General features: G+C 51.8%; 2 protein-coding genes across 2 annotated transcripts; both read right to left on the reverse strand.

The window, feature by feature from the left end:
* Nucleotides 1-2692: 2692 nt before the first annotated feature.
* ALTATR162_LOCUS11267 (uncharacterized protein) lies at nt 2693-3242 on the reverse strand (the record flags this gene model as incomplete). The annotated part of the gene is made up of 2 exons (XM_043318909.1): nt 2693-2798; nt 2860-3242. 2 exons carry the CDS (start codon nt 3240-3242, stop codon nt 2693-2695), a joined length of 489 nt encoding a protein of 162 aa, XP_043174844.1.
* A 1520-nt stretch (nt 3243-4762) lies between these two features.
* On the reverse strand, nt 4763-16458 carry ALTATR162_LOCUS11268 (uncharacterized protein; the record flags this gene model as incomplete). The annotated part of the gene is made up of 8 exons (XM_043318910.1): nt 4763-5567; nt 5637-5982; nt 6049-7122; nt 8445-8690; nt 8739-13267; nt 13455-13823; nt 15661-15891; nt 16037-16458. The coding sequence occupies 8 exons, from the start codon at nt 16456-16458 to the stop codon at nt 4763-4765; spliced, it is 8022 nt and encodes a 2673-aa protein (XP_043174845.1).
* Between the last annotated feature and the right edge of the window lie 967 nt (nt 16459-17425).

Raw genomic sequence — 17425 nt, forward strand, 5'->3', positions numbered from 1 at the left:
TAAAAACAAGGATTTGGGGGAAACAGCTGCGTTGCGGTTGCCATACCGAGTTACTGAATGGCGTTCTGTCTAGTATCAAGCATTAGCACGTTCATAACAGTATGTTGATGCTAATAGGACAGACTGAACACATAGCGATGCAGCCTCACTATGATCCCGCTTTAGCGTCCCTGCTTGAAGCTCCTTCACCTTCCATGACAACACACGCCTTTCAGACCCTGTACAGGGATATACCGTGCTCTCAGCTACCTCCAAGATGAGCTGCTTCTGTTACTTCTGGCAGGCCTTCAATACGTCGTGTGAAATCTGCTTGAAATTCTTCCGAGGACCTTTTCCTACGGACTACATTGAGCACCATGACTCTCTCCAAAATTTGCAACGATCCGCTCTCGAGGACTGCGAAATCTGCTGCCTTCTATGGAAACATACCTCTTATCAGTTGTGACCTGGCTCAGAGCATGTTCAAAGATCAAAAGAGACCAGACTGAAACCTTAGGACGACAATAGCGCCCTGAAATTGAAAATCAAAGCCAATTCACTCGCTAGTGACATTTTGAGTAGCTTGATCTGCGAGCCTGTGGTTGGTATGCTCATCCCGTCATCAAAGAGTATTATACGCTGACATATGGGGCAGAGGACTCCAAAGACTCTGATGCGCATAAGCCATACGACTATTTAGACTGGGCTGCTAGGATAGCGTGTGCGAGAATATAGTTAGTCGAATGCATGGGTAGTCACACCAACTGTCAACCATCTCGTTCCAAGTTTATAGCATACTGCCCTATACGTCTCATCTAAATTGGCGAACCAGAAGTTGATAGAGTGTGCTTAGGGCTGCGCTCTGAGCTAGACAGCAGTTCTCTACAATATGCAACACGCAGCCACTGTTGGGGAACTTTTAAAACTCTCAGCTTGACCTTAGATTCGTTCCAACGCTTAAGGAATGGTGCGGTAGTCTCTGAGCTGGTGAAGACATTCCGGGACGCTGTATTCACCGCATAGACTCTCGGGATCAAGTTGGTTTAGGTAGACTCCTTTTGTATCTTCCAGGACTCCAAAGATGATTGGCAGGAGAAATCAGCACCCATGAGCCAAGCGTACTGCAATAGCTTCTTCAACATCGGAGCCAGTATTGTGATTGATAGCGATGCCGGTTGTTTTTGTCAAAAAGCTTCGACTGTTATGCCCTACCTCGTACAGACTGAATGGACCGATCATCCGAACGGGACTTACTACCTTTACGGGAAGTTCTACTGGTACGATGACTTTGAGCATATGCCTGAACAATCGCGCATGGTTCCAACAGGAACTCAAGTTGGCTCCCAGGGTGCTTCATCTCTGTGGCAGTCAGATGTTTTGGGAATGTTATGGCTTGAAGGCGAGTGAGACTTGGCCTACCAGCCTACCACCAAACATGTTCAGATCGTTGGCGAATTCAATACCGGGGCACGCTGCCATTGAAATCTTTGGCTTCAAGTAGACCAATGACATTGCGGCTTTGCGAATCTCTACGGATGAGAACAAGAAACTCAACACGAAGGAGTTCAGGGAACTGTGGAGAGAGATCGCGTGGGACTATAGTGATTACGACTTGACATTCCTGAGCGACAAGTTGATTGTCCTATCCGGGGTTGCCAAGTATACCGAGCAGCTCCTCCACATTGAATACTGCGCAGGGCTATGGAGGATTGATCTCGTTCGAGGATTGCTTTGGTATGTCACAATATCTATACCTCTAGATTCCATCACTTATCGCGCGCTCTGATGGTCATGGGCATGTCTGAATGGGCTAATATTCTGGCACGAGTGTGACAAGCCGGAAGAGAGACCCTTAGTCGATATCATCCGTCGTGACGTCAGAACTCAGAACTGCCACAGCAGACTAGACAGGGGCAGTCGTTGGCGCTGCTCTGCAACTGTCCGATTGACTGGCGACAATGGAGCTGTATCTAGATCTCGAAGATACCTGGAACATCAATTTTGACAGACGTTGGAACGCCTTGGATGATCGCAATCTCAATCTTGATCGTAGTCCTCCATCGTCCCAGCTGCACTGCCTGCTCCTCTTCGAAGACGGTGTGTACATATATACTCTTCTACTCGCTCCTACTCAAGCAACACACGGTCAGTTCCGAAGGTTAGGAATCTTTCATATCTCGCCTACAGACTTGGGGCTGGAGGGTTGTAGCCAGCTCCCACACATCAAGAACGAGTAATGGGTCGAGTATGACTCAGTAGATGGTAATTGCAAATACGTGATCACTATCATATGAGACACTTGGGTAGTATTGCGAACATTCCAGAATGAATAGTCATGTCTCAGCTAAGAGGCTATCAGAAACACACGCCTTATCGTGAGTCTTCTTGCTGTACTCGAAAAGAGTCACGCGCAAAGACTTTGTGCTCGTGGTTGTCATGAGGTCATATATATATATTATCGCTCGACGTGCGCGAGTTGTATCCTCGTATGCCGCTGATCGAGCATTGAGAAAGGCAGTATGCCAGTTTTCGAAGATATCAAGGGACAATTGGTCATGGCCATCATGGGATATATATAGTAGGACGAAGTTCTCCATGGTGGTACATTTTGCGATCATTAACATTATTATTTGCGGGTTCTATTCGACAGGATATGGCTAACCAAGCACGCTGTCATCATTACTTCCGTATCAATACCATCCAGGTAAACCATCTATGCGATACTGAACACCTTTGTGGGAGTTACGGTAAAGTTAAGGGGTGACGATACAAACTGGTTGTACCTGGCCTCGTGGGTGCCGGAGAAGTTGTAGGCAGGACTGCGATGTCAAGTCAGCGTACGTTCTTCATAACGACTCCGAAGAGGAAGTAGAAACTCACCGGTCCTCGTATCCAGCATACAAGAAACTAACTTCGATCTCCTTGGGCCCAAATCCCTGTCCATCCTTCTCCCTCAGCGATAACCTAGCCGCAACACCGTTGTTGACACCCTCGAGCAGTTGGCACGACTCGTATGTTGAGGGAATCGTAAAGCTGTTGTTATATCCCTGTTCGTAGCCATGGCAGTATGCCTTCACACCTGCGATCTCTCCCTCGATAGTTGGTACGGTGACGTTGAAGTTGTAGTAGCAGCCAGATCGACTGCAACCACCCTCCCAGTTCTCGACCTGCCAGTTCCAATTCTCAGGGATTGCAATTTGGCGAGCGACGGGACCGGCCATGGCAGAGGTTGCCAGGAGAGCAAGGGCGGTGAAAGAGACCATTATGAAAACGAGGCTTTGGTAGTTTGTATTAAGAATTGAGAGTAGTGAGTGAATTCGGCGCGCGTTTAGAGTGAGCGTTCAAAGATACAAAAACTGAAGAACACAGACGAATACCTTATATACAACGAACAGTCGTGCCAATACGAAGTAACACCCTTGAACAATGCATAGTAGTGCCGATCAATTAAATCGTTAATACGGTAAATAGCCGTAGATGCGGGAAGGTTTACTCGTTCGGGCAGTGCACGTCATAAACAGGCCGAGATCGCCGGCCGAGGCGGCTCTTTGCAGCAAGCAACCTAACGTGAAGGCAAGGCTGTTCCGGCCACTAACTGCAATTCAAGCACCACGGTCCACATACCGCTATATTTGGATACAACGTCTATGCCTCTATCACGATGCGAACAGTGAACAGTCTCACCATTTTAGGGTGAATTGAGCCTATCTTACGTACAGGCAGTATGTCGGTCAACTAGTTGTCTAGGAGAGTCGCACCGCCACTCGATTGGCCATTCACTTACCTGCTTAGCTGCAGTGGGGACGCCAAGGGACTCGTATTTCCTTTGAGGTGGTGACCATAAAACGTCATTTCTCGACCAAGCATTACCTTAGTTGTCTCCGTTGTTACAGTCGCCACTAGTCGGACGTAACATTGTTCATGGGCATATCTCACCTGATCACTTTGTTCTGCAATAGAGACTATCGAACTGCGCAGAGGGTCCCTGATCTAGTTGGGCGTTTGGACACTTCCGTCAATGCAATAACCACCACTTCGCTGAGCTTTCTAGAGCAAGAACCGAGGACGCAGCACATCCGTTATAGCATACGTAGTTTTGGAGAGAGAGGATGAGGCTGTACATGTCAGGGGATCTTTTTTTTGGACGAAATTAGATAAAGCACACCCATAGATCAGAGACACGAGTGTTATTTTCAGTCTCGCAAAAGGAGAACGTGAGTGTGTAGAAGAAAGACACCAGGTGCAAGCAGCCAGGTTTCCTACACTCAGCAAACGTTGAGCTAGAACCGATAGAGGTGACGTGAGGACGGTGCGTATATGTTTTCGATTTGGTGCACCTCCTCACTTCTAGTGAGATAATAGTATAATTTCGAAATCAGAGCGACCCATGGCTCGTCGGATTCATGTTTTCGCAATTGAAAACAATAACTTGGACTGGCTTATGTATTGGACGAAGTGTGATTTTTGGAAAAGGAGAAGCGGCGCATCTATGAGTCGGGAAAACAGAGTTTTAGTCACGCAAATGAAGTGAGTGTGGGAAGGAAGACAAACAGCGTAGCAAGAGGAGTATTTATGTGCCGAACGTGCACAAGAGTCTGGGCCAATATATGGGAAAGTAGCGTATATGTCCTTGTGATACCAAAAGCCGAGCGTTCGCAAGTATGTGATCTGTGGAAATGATAGGAAGTTTGACATATCATCTCCTGGGCGAAACTCACCCAACCCAGCGTCTTCGAAAGATAGCTTATCTACCTCCACCTCTTCCACGCTTATCTCGGTACATTCAACGTTCTCTCCTTTCTTCCCCGCCCATCACTCGATCTAGACTCGCGCTCATCCCCACTTCCCCCTTCTCTTCAACCATAACCCCTCCACCATCGCTACTCGCCGCACTCCCCCTCCTCCCCTGTGGACTCAAACTACCCATCCTCTCTCCCCTCCCACCCCTCTGCAACCGACTAGCAGCCGTAGGATCCGCATCCGCCAGCGCAACCGGCGTCGCAACCCTTGCCAACTCCGCCACAGCACCCCTCTCCTTACCGTCAAAAGGCTGGATAGTAAAAGACTGCACTTCACTTCGAACCGAACTCCTGCTACTCGACCGTTCGTCAGAGTCGCCCGGCTTCCCGGACGACGAAGATGAAGACTGTTGCGGAAGCGGCATAACAGCCAACTCGCCCAACCATCTCCTCACCAACGCCCTCTTGACCCGGCCTATGACCCCGAAATCTTCAACGCCATCCACGGTCTTCCCTAGCTTGACTTTGTCCTCGCCAAACCACCGTGTAATGAGCTGCCATTTAAGACCTGCCCACCACCCCACGGGTACGACATCGTCGCGCGGACCACTTCTACTCCACAGCGACGGTTGCGTAGTAGCCAGTTCATGGTACAGCGCTTCATAGACACCTCGACGCATGGGGTTCTGACGTTGGGTCGCAAGGTTATGTTTGACGGCGTACCAGAGGATGAGGACGACAGCAAGGACGGGGATGGAAACTATGAACCACCATTTCAGGGGTGGGTTTTCAGCAAACGTGGATACGTTCATGCCGAAGAAACCAACGGTGAAGGTTAGGGGTAGGAAACTAGAAAATGTTTGTTAGTTCTTGAAGTGAAGGAGACTGCGGTGCAGGAGGTGGGCTTGGTTTACGTACATGAACGTGATCCAACTCAATCGCCACATACTCAAGCCTAATTGCAAAGAGTGTCTAGCATCCCTAATACCCACACTCTTATACATGAGGTCTGATAGAGCGGTCGTGGGCAGAATAACATCTCTTTCCCATTGCCCAGTCAGTTTATCCAGTTCGTCTGGCACGGAGCCTAACCAAGGCTGGTCTGAGGATTCCTTTGGATCAGCGCCAGCGAGATCATGAAGATGCGTAACCATTTCCTTGATGACGTCGACGTGGATGTAGATGAGGCGTTCAATTTTGAGCCATTGCGCGCTGTTTTTCCAGAGCTCGGGGGCACGGGATTCGTCGGCGGGGTTTTCGTAGACTGGCAGTGGGGAAGTAGGGGTCAGTGGGATGAAATCACTTGTACAAATCGGAGGAAGCTACTCACTCTTATCTTCAAGAATCCCTACATGCGTTTCGCAAAGAGCTAGGAACTTTTGCCAATTATAGCTCAACGCCTTGAAAACATCTTGAAGGATAAAATCCATACACTCCGCTGTCAACGTCTCGTCGTTTTCCTCCATGGGCAAGTAGAACGACAGACGTCTCCAACGGGACTCAAGCTCTTGTCTAGCACCAATAAGGGTATCTTTGACTGAGCCAGTGACTGAGTTCTCAAACAGGATGATCGTATTTCCGTTGTCAAGGGAGCGAAGCTTTGGTATGTATCGTTCCTGGTGTTCATTGGCATCTACATTGCCGTAACTCTTCTTCAACCGCATGTACTCTTCCCATGCTTCCTCGTCATATGGGTTTGGTATGTCGGGGTCGACGGCTTGGCCTGGTGTGCCGTCGCTAAGCTGCACGTATACGCTTAATCGTTGTACGTAGACGTCATGTCCGTATCGTGGCTGATCCGTCTCGTCGTAGTGGTTGAGCTCCATGATGGACTTGTTGTTGTTTGGTCGTGGAATACGAGTGCCTCTTTCGTAGGATTTGAGGTAATCGGCTCCGAAGGCTGCGCGCGAGATGCCACGCCAGGGGTCGCGTTGAGCGCGGAATGTACGGCCATTGAGAACGGGTTTGCCGCCGCGTTGTTGAGGTTTCTCGTAGCTGGCCCAGCGGCCGAAGTTTGTGCCTACTAGATCATCTGTAGCGTCAATGTTGAACTTGCGGAGGAGGTAGCGCGTTGCCCAGCTCGCGTTTTGCACGTGTATCACACGCAATGCTGCTTGCGCCGAGAGGTCTTCTTTGCGGTAGAAACGGCGCAAACTGTCAATGTCGCAGAATTCCTGTGCCATAATCTTCCGCCTGCCCTCCGTCGAGTGTTCCTTTGCGACATAGTCGATAAGCAGCACGCGCCCTTGTGACCAGCTATCCTTCGTCCAGGGTTCCCGCCATTCGAGATTCGGACTATGCTTGCGACGGTGGCCAAACGGGCCCTTGTGGGGTTCATGTGGCCTTGTGCGTGATTGTTCGCGTTCGATAGACGGGTACGTGGACGTAGTAAAGGCTCGTGGAGCTGTTCTAGACGTTAGCTAGGGATCCTTTCAACCAGCCATTTGCAACATTTGCCAGCGCAACGCCCAGCCTGACAACTCCCAGAAACCAATAACTAAAGCTAGCCACTATTCATGGTCCATGCCAGTCTGACTTCTCTTTCCGATAGTCTCTTCCTCCTCTTTCTCTGTCTTGTCGGGAATACTCACAATGTAGACCCTCCATATCAGGACTCGGCAGCGGCCCTGCGCCTGTGGCCGTATCTTCAACCGTAATCGGCGGAGGATCCGACTTGCTCATCCTCATACTAGCCATGCTATGCCGGATATCTGCCCAAAGTAACTGAAGCCTGCCGGAGCTATGTCGTGAGCTAGAAGCGAGGGCATTCAAGGATCACCAACGAAACATAAAAGTACGACAACCGGGTACGACGAACAAACACTCCAGCTTGTGATATGACGACCTAGAGCACATAGGTGCAATCGCGATGACTGTGTCACGGCGGGCGAGGATGATGGTGTATAGACATGTTGGAGGCCTGACCAGTGCGGTGGATGCGCCGAGAGGAAGGTAAGACGTGGGTGGAGTTGTTGTGGCTGATACGATCATGAGGCTGAGCTGCGAGTCTGGGGTTCGCGTCGCGTGAACAGTCGCCGCCCGCACTAAAGTAAGCTAAGCTGCGGAATCAGCCCAACGAATACGGGAGACGGGGCCCTGGATGTTCGCGAGGCATCTCTTGTGCTTTCGAACCTCGCAGACTCATTCAGCAGGGATAGTTTGTTGGTACATCTTTTGCAGTACGCCACGGTGGTTTCTGCGAATAGAGGACAGTCGTGTCCATACTTCCAGAATGATTAGCGGTGACCATAGCACGAGTCTGGGTCAGATCACAGGGTCAGCACAGGAAAAGACCACATGCACAATATTTAGATCGATTACGCTATTATCTTTGACGACTTAATATACTTCAGATCTGTACAACAGCTTCGTACAAGTCGAGCGCCGTGCCGCGCACATCCCTATATCTGTACTAGAATACTAAACGCTTCCGGTTACATCATGGCCTCGTGCAGGCACGAGCTAATTAGATCTAGTAGTTAGACAGTAACTATGAGGTTTGTGCAAGTAAGTCGCAGAGAGACTCAGTATATGCAAAACAACAAGCGGATGATATGATATGAGTCGTGATATCGTGTCGGGTTGATGCAACGCTGACAGAACCAGTACGCCGAGATGGGTATTAGCAAGGAGATAAGGAAAAGCCCATAATGAAGGTTTCGCTCGCTCGCTCAAACGCCGTGAAGGAGGGAGAAAACAAGGGTACCGGGGTATCTAATCATTCACATTGGCGGCTGCGCCGTGTGATGTCCTCGTCACTGAGGGCGGCTAGCCAGAGACATTTGCTGAGTATGTGTGGTTCGACGTTAAAGTTGTATTTGGAGCTGGCTTCGAGCAGTCGGAGTAGATTCTTAACGATGGTGGCGGCCGTGTGGTGTCGGTCAAAGTTTACAAGTCGTTCGCCGTCGACTGGTGGGGCATCAATGAAGGCAGGCTTTTGAGCGTTGTAGATGAGGTCGCGGGTGTAAACACCTGGTAGTTGTTAGCTTGTGAACGGGCGACTGTGAAAACAACACTCACCAATGAATGGAATACAACCATCATCGACAGTGGCTGTCTCCATTTCAAGCCGCAGGTTGTGGAAATTCTTCAATGGCTGAACAAGTGCCTCCAACTCTGTCATGACCAGCATTTCGGCCGCGGGAACTAATGCCCATGTCTTCTTGAGACTCGATACATCGTTCGATATCAAGGCTATCGCGATCTGGTACATTGTGGCGTAGTTGCGGTATCGTCGCGCATGGGTTGCGATGTGGATAAACTTTGTGATGCATCGCGCACGTTCATGAATGTCCTCCGTAAGCAAGACCTCAGATACAACCCATTTGACGACAAGGTTGAATCGCGCGATGACGACATCTACGCCTCTGGCCTCTTCTGTTCGGAGGTATTGTACCCAGTCGCGAATCTGTGGGGAGGACTGCTTCCAGCGCAACTCGATAAGCTCTTTCCAGTCGATCTCGTCTAGTGCGTCCTTTTCGACAATGGTAAATTGTTGGGCAAGGACTTCGGAGTCATAAGCCAAGACGAACGGCAAATGTGCGGTTCGGGTCGGGGATGCATCTTGCCGGGGGCCTTCGAGGTCAGCGGGAGAGTCGGCAAGATGCCCGGGTTGTGGGTTCGCTCGAGAGACGGTTGGGGTAAGACCTGGTGTAGGCAGACCTCTGTCGAAGACTGTCGAGCTGGGCAAGGCATCATTCAATCGGTTTCCGGTAAGTGGTGGTGTTGGAGGGTGACGCATGGGATGCGTTGGTAGATTGTCGGGGTCCCCCTCAGGTGTTGCTGGTTCGTCATCGAAGAAGCTCCTCACACCGTGGCTAGTATGGCCAGACTTGGCTCCATCTGCGGAACCCATGTCGCTAAGATCTTCGTCTTCATCAAGCAGGAACGATTCGCGCGGGTATGAGGTCGTCGGCAAAGTCCCACCTGGTGGTATCTGCTTCATGCTGTCTGTTTCAACCACATAGTCAATAGATGAATCCATCGACGAAGATGTTCCTGGGGCACGACCAGACTGGGGCGAGACGCTAGCAAATTGCAGAGGCGATGGCTTGGCGGAAGACCTCATAGTTTCAAGCGTATGCCCTCGCTGAGGAGTTGCAATTTCGCTCAAGCCTCGGTCGAGAAGAGGTGTTGAGGAGTAAGAGTCGGTTGACTCACCAACAGACTGAACCGCGGGTACGTGGCGGTTGAAGTTCTCAGCAGACAGGCGATACATGCCCTGCCCGTCCGCTTCTGGAGGAGCCAGTGGACGGTGGAAAACGTCATCAGTTCCGGAACGCTCATGTTGCTCAACATCCTGTTCATAAGTATCAGGTCGGGTGTTTTGCTCAGAAGCTCCAGTTGGGCGATAGTAATCCAAGTCAACCGTAGTCCGTTGGGAGGGAATGCTAGGCGATTTCTTCTCATAGCGCCCTTCTAGTTTCATTAGAGCTGACTCGACACCACCCTCGTCGTCTGTATCGTCAGGGAGAGCAGCAAGTTTTGCTACTTCAGCTTCGAAGGAAGGTCTAAGGTTGGGCTGCGAAGAGTGTGTGTCTACTAATGAAATTGGCTTCTTTGGAACTTCAGCTTCAGCTGGTCCCTCCACAACACGGTGGATTTCTGCGTCCGACTCGATAAAACGATCGGACCGTAGGATGACCGAGTTTGTGACCGAATGTGTGCGGTTAGAGACTGAGCCAGTGGAGTGTGGGCGTTGCGAAATTTCGAGATCGTGGACGTTACCTGCAGCGCGGAGGTCACCACCTGGTCGTCTACGTAGCTGACGTGCTGGCCCGCTAGCTTCAGGTGCCGCCTGACGTTCGAGAAAAAAGGGATCGTTATCTGACGACATAGTTTGGAACGTCGCAATACTCGCAGGTCCTTGATGTCTGCTAAGCACGCTGTTATAAGATGCGTGTCGACGGAGAGAACCTGCACGCGCCAAGGACGTCTTGGTAGAGCCCCGGCGCCGGAAGGAATGCATCCTTTCTGGACCTGCAGAGATGGATCTCCTTTGTCTCGTTGGAGGCCGCCGGGTCGACATACGCGAGTCGCGCTGCTCTTGTGGTGCTGAGGCAGGCTCTGGATCGTCGTAGAGATCAGAGTTGTGTACTGAAGAAGCGGCTTCCCCAGCTGAATATTCGTGAATCGAGTCCCCCTGTTGATGGCTGTCCAACTTTATCGCCTCCTTCTCGAGATCGGGTGCTAGGGTATCCGACATGACGGGTAAGGGCGGTGGTCCAGTATCGTCAATAATCACTATCGATTTGCTGCCACTAGTAATGGCGCTATGTACGCGGGGATCGGGTCCTCTCTGGTGTTCGTTCGGGTTTGGTGTGCCACGCCTATCGAACTCAAACTCGAATCCACCAAGGTCAGGAGGCTCGAGACCATGGTGTTCTTGACTCTCATTTTCAAGCTGCTCCTGGACTGCAGCTCGAAAGCTCTCCGCGACTGTAGCAGCCAGAACATCAATACGCACCTGGGGTCTTGGCCGAGCAGGACGTCGTTTGTGTACACCTCCTGAAATTGAGACTGTGGACATTGCACCTGGGTTGGAGGCTCGCATGTATGGTGGCTGGCGCTGTTGGCTAACACTACCTAATTGGGGGCTTGGGCTCAATGGCTGCCGTGTGCTTAGTGCGCGACGTACACTGCCGAATATCTTCTTCATTCCTGGGGAGGTAGCATGTCCTGGTCTTTGGAACTCATTTGCTTCAGCATCTTCGATCTCTTGTAGGTACTGAGACCGCAAAGGACGTATAGCTTTGACTTCGAAATATGGGGAACTGGGTTGGAAGAGTCCACCGCGTACTAGCGTGCCAGGCATATTCGTGACAGCGGACATGGCATAGTCTGCGGGTGCGTTCTTGGGAATAGATAGCGGGGCTCTGCTATCTCTAAGAGCGTCTGAAAAGCTCCCACTACGCTTGTGACCATGTGATGGGCGGTGGACGTTCTTGATGGACGCTGGCTGTTGTGGACTAGCTGTCAAGCGAGCAGTACCAGTGGGGGCTGGGTTGGCAACCGGCACTGGATGTGGATATAAGGGGAGCTCGACGGCCTGATCGTGTTTGTTCAGACCTCGCATAGGTATAGAACATGACAGAACGTGCATACTCTGCTCACTGGCGGGCGATAGGGGTATCTGCGCGGGCGCAGTTTCGAATTCTTGCGATGGTATGTAGGGTGAGCTCATGGAGTTTTGAGGCGTATGTCGTGCTCTCTGCGCCCAGTCCATATGCCGACTAGCAAAGTGATCACTTGGATTTGAGCCGATAGTTTCCTTGGTGTCCCGGACGTTGGTTCGTGGAGGGGTGCTGGGTACTGGAACAAGCGGAGGGGGCTCCTCGTAAGCCGCCTGTGAGCCATCGTATCCTCCTGGGAGCAGCTCGTCGTCAGCAAAGTTCTGACCGATAACATCTTCAGTCTCCCAGTATAGCGCACACGTCCGCCTCCAGCACTTCTTCAGTTCCCCAACAATCTTAATGTCACCCCCACCTCCATCTTCTCGGGCCCGGAGATCGCTGTACAGGCTGTTCACAAGGTCGCAGAAATTAGTTCGTAGGGAGTAAAATGGCATGAAGTCGTCGACGAAGTAGTTCAGGATCCAATGGCGAAGGGCCACGAAAGTGCGTACACGAACGATGCGCCCAAAGTCGTCTTGGCGGTCGACGGCCCATCGTAGTCGAGAGATGAGGTATGCGACAAGGTCTCGGGTACACAGAAAGGCGCGGAAGGTAAGAAAGAAGTCGGACAGAAGTTCATAATCCAGGAAGCTTGGAGAAGTTATATGCGCAACAAGCCGTGAAGGAGTGGCTGCAAGAATCTCGCCCTCGGCGTTGAAGCGCACGACGGCGCGATCGTCGGGGTTGGTAGTGAGGGCATCGTAGAGTCGGGGACTGATAGGCATGTGCGAGACACGAGCTGAAGAGGGGCCTGAGGGGGGCATAGGCGGGCGGTCCATGGTGGCGCGGAAGCGGTGGGGGACGGGCGAATAGGCGTCTGAACGCGGGCGCGACGACAGGAACGACTGCCGCACCCCTCGCTGTGGCGTCAGGAGCGAATTTGCAAAGTCCTCGGCGCCTGAGGTTCGGGTGTAGACTGAACTGCGCAGGTCTGCGGTCCCTCGTGTACTGAAACGCGGAGTGCCCAAGCGGTAATGCGGGATGGGGACCTGCAACAGCGGGAATGACAAGGTGTCTGCCGTCTTAGGTCGCATATGCGAGGGTCTTTCGATTACAACTTTGAAGGTGCCCGGCTCGTGGCTGAGCGTGGTGGCAGTGTGGTCGTCGACGGTGGAGAATGAATGCGAGCGCACATGTGCGAGTCGTCCAGAAGTGGGATCTGCTTGGGATTGCTGCTGGAAGGCATTGCCCCCATTTAGGTCTGGTAGCGGTGGTGTAGGTTCAGAATGAGGTGTTCTCGAGCCATACACACTCTGTTCCCACTCATTGCTGGTTGGGCGAAGCTTGTCGAGGGTTGCGCTGTCGGGCGGCGTCTGGGGCGGAAAGACGAAGGGATCCGGTTGACGGCCTCGTTGGTTACCAGGACGGGCGACAGGTCTGAGAGTGTTAGTTTCTACAGGTGAGGAATTGAGGTGGGTGAGATATGGGGGCAGTATGAGGCGGGAGGTGAGACATGACGTGCTCCTTCCTCATAGCATCGCTCCTGCCTCTTGCGCTCATGGTGTTTACTGGGGGCAGGCTCGTCCTACCACCAACACCATAGTAATCCCAAGATGATGCGTACCTCAAGTATATGACACCGTTATGGACATTCGCAACCGTGTAGCTGCGTCCGGCTGAGGTCGAGTTGCTCGTCGTCGTGTCGATGGTGGCGTTGCTGGTACCGCGTGCCCTCGTCCTGCTCTTGAGCTGCTCCCTCGAGTCCTTCACTCTTCGCAGGCGGCGCGTGTCATCAGCGCGCCGTTTTGCCGTAACTACACCAGCCCCGGGCAAAATATCGCGTTTCCCTTCGGCAGGGGAGCCCGGCGCAGGGAAGACATTCTGTTGCATTGCCGATAGGGCCATCCTCCCCCATAGTTCAGCGCGCAGCAATTCGACGAGGTTTGCCGGCGTCAGCGAGTACGTGGACGAAGCATGGCCAGCGACGACTCGACTGTGCAGGCGTCTTAATTACAAGACAGGACAAGAGGGAATCGACTAGAGTTGATTGATGTGCAGCCCTGTCACATCGCCCAGCGGCGCGCCATCAGTCGCAATTCACCAGTCAGCGCCCGTGTCGCTTGGGCTGAACGCCAGCATGCATTGACCCAGGCCAGACCGGGCTAATCTGAACCTCGCTTCACTCTGGTGCTCCGCCTACGGTACAGGGAAATCGATGTTGGATTACAAGTTTACACATGCTGACATGCACTGGCACGCACAGGAACCCGCTTTCTTGCGCAGATGCGAACTGCTTTTTCCTGTCCCCGTCATGCGAACTGCCCGCCTTCGCCTCACAGCCACTCGCTTCCAGTGGCCATTCATCCGCTGCACCTTTGCGATCTAGCAAACACTACTGCGCTATTACGTCGGGAGCCGGACAATAAGCTTCCAGTCCACGTGAGGTTCAAGGTTCGCCTGTGAGGGTTCAGCTATCCCGAGGGTCAAGGTGCAGTCTTCGTGTCGCCGTCGTACGCACGTAGTCGCAACAGCCATCTGGTCCCCTGTGGCACAAAATTGCAAAAACAACAATGCATACGATAATCAACAAACATGTCATCCCTCTGGGATTTTGTACAAGGGTACAGTCACTTCCAGACGAACACCCATCCAGTGCCGCCATCTGCCACTGCATCGGTACTTTTCCTCCCTGGCGATCCAAAGCAGCTATTGGCCACCCTCATCATCTCGCTAAACAAGTGTTTCCCTCCATCGCAATCCCTCACCATCCTGCAAACAGCACGTCGGCTCATTTCCGGCCTTCCGCATCGTCATGACAGCCCTGCTATGAAACAGGCCACTCTTATACAAACGGCTGCTGCAATTTAATACCCATTGGTTCTGGCACTTCACGGTCCAAGCTGACTCGAGCAGCATAATCACCGACATTATCATCGCTCTTCGCGTCAGGCAGCAATTCCACAATCGCAACACCCCGGATACCCACAAAACCGCGAGCTACTGCACGACATCAACCATGGTACCACCCATCGTCCTGCATCTGGCCACCTCTGCTTGACACCTGTAAGAACCCACGAATGCCCATACACTAATTCTGCGCACATGAAAACCTGCGCCGGTACATCTAGTTCGTGCCGACCCATCCCGAGTAGACCACCCAGAGTACTTGAACGACAAGAACAGAGGTGGTAGAGTACGTCGTCGACCGAAGAACTGCCTGATGCACAGCACAACTTCTACATTCGGCGCGACCTGCAGACGCCGACATCGCCTCACGCATCCGGCCCGAATAGCATCACAAAAGGGACGAGCCTACACTAATGACTAGATCAGCGATGCATAGCCCATGCAATGCGATCGGTCAAGTTTGAGTGGATGAGCAAAAATACCCTTTACATATCTTCACGTTTCTTCCATCCACATACTACAAGAACTGCTCACACAAGTGTCTGAGAACAATCTTTCGAACTGCACAACCAGCTCTAAACCGTTCCTCACTAAAAAGGATAACCCCTTGCCACCTCTTCTTCCCCTTCAATATCCAACCCCGCTCCCACCTGCTCCGCATGCTTTCTATCTAGATACTCCAACAACACGTCCCCATACATCTCCTTACCCTTGTAGCGACTTACATCCTCACCCCAAGAACGAATTGCGCTGGCCAATCGGCTAGGCACGTAAGGTTCCTGCGCAATATCCGTGACAGGGTGGAAGTAAGTTCGAATCGTAAATACCACGCCACCGGATTTAGGCAGTCTAAGCAAGTAGCGTCAGAAGCTGTACTTCGAGGACACAGGAACTGGTGGGATAATAAGGCATTAGTAACATACCTCCATAAACTCTGCCTCTCACTCCTGAACCAATGATGTTCAACCGCTTTATTCTTCTCTGCCGTAAACCATCCTATTCCCCCTTCTCCTTTCGCATCTTCACTCCCTATACTCTCGCTCCACGCAAGTTTATCGTCGACTTGGATGAAGTAGTTGTTCCGGAGAACGGGGGATTGGGGTTGTATCCTACGGAAGAAGTTGGTCATAGGTTTTTCCAGCTTTTCCTTGAAGCTATGGTCTTGTCAGCACACATGCTCGATTAACGATGCAGTAATGAAACAGCAATGACAATGCAATGAATAAGGATGGCAAGGAAAAGGGTACCCACCCCGGAACGTCACCACTCGTATGAATGGTAGAGAGCGGCATCCCAAACTTATCCTCCAACCTCCAGAATCCTGCGAGCAGGATGGCACCAGCTAGGAGGTAGTACTGGCCATCCTCTTTTTCAACCATGATGGCAAGATCATCCTGAATCATCCTAGCACACATCTCCATCGGATCCTCCTTTTCCCCATTCCGCTCACACATTGCCCCATCGAAGACCTCGCCCGTCGCTAAATTTCTCATACCCTTGCCCTGCCCTATCTCCATCTTTTGGAACAATGTTGGATACCGCTGTGGCAAGTAATCAACTAATTCCTCCAGCAACTCCCTCGCCGCACCCATCGCTTCAGGAGCCGTCTTAACGCATTTGTCCCCTCTCTCAGCTATCCTGGCCGCTTTGAGGGAGTGGTAAGACAGGAATTCGTTGTCGAGTTCTATCCATTCGTCCCACAACATGTTGCGTAGGCCCATTGTGATGTTGTATTTGGGGCCGTGGCGGAAGGGGCGGTAGGGTAAGGGTTTGGTGGTGGTGAGGGACCAGTTTGGGTAAGGGGATGCGGCTGGGCGGGTGAATGGAGAGGGGTACCATACTCCGGGAGGCCGGTCTGGGGCTTTGAATGGGGAGCGTTTCTCGAGGTGAGGTGTACTAGGTCTCGAGTTGTTTTGTCGACGTGTGTGGATTAGGCGGGTTATAGCGATAGTGAGCCATGCGAATGTTGCGAAAAGGAGAACTGCATAGAGCGCTGCTTTTGGTTGGATGCTGGTGGATGCAAGGAAAGCGTTGATATGGGTTTGAGTGGTGGTGCAGTGATGTTTTACATCACGTGCAAGACGTCTAGCGTGCTCTTTGAGTTGAGTGACGAGGGTGGACATGTCAGAAATCACTTAACGACACTATCGAGATACGCTCGAACAAAAATAGAAGACGGGACTTTAGCTATATAAGTAGATGCATGGGCAGGCAAATCGATAAGAGACCAAAGCAGCATACAGTAGCACCCAGTGACTGCGTACATCATGCGCAACGTGTAAATCAACTTCCTTTTATCATTGTAACATATGTACAGACCAATGACTTCCTGCGATAACAATCCTTGACAGTGTGGGGTCGTCGCGCAGGTGTCATCAGTAGTGGTTATCTGCCAGTCTGGGCGGGGAAAGCAATACCCCACTCGGTTAGACTTGGTGTCTACCGACGCGCAGCGACCCTGCCTGGTAGTAACCCTCGATAACAGGGGTAGAATTCCTCAAACCCTGTACACTAAGTGACTAGGAAGTGCAGTAACTGTTGAATACGCCTGGCTGTTTTAAAACGTGTCGACGTTCGAGATGAGAGCCTGGTGTCGATGCCTCGAGCAGACCCCACAAAGCAGTACGCGTCGACACTCAGGAAGTATAGTCCTCTCGCATCTTGTTCTCCTGCATCCGGAAGATCCAA

The sequence above is a fragment of the Alternaria atra genome (assembly GCF_907166805.1).
Source record: "Alternaria atra isolate CS162 genome assembly, contig: 35, whole genome shotgun sequence".
Taxonomy (NCBI): Eukaryota; Fungi; Ascomycota; class Dothideomycetes; order Pleosporales; family Pleosporaceae; genus Alternaria; species Alternaria atra.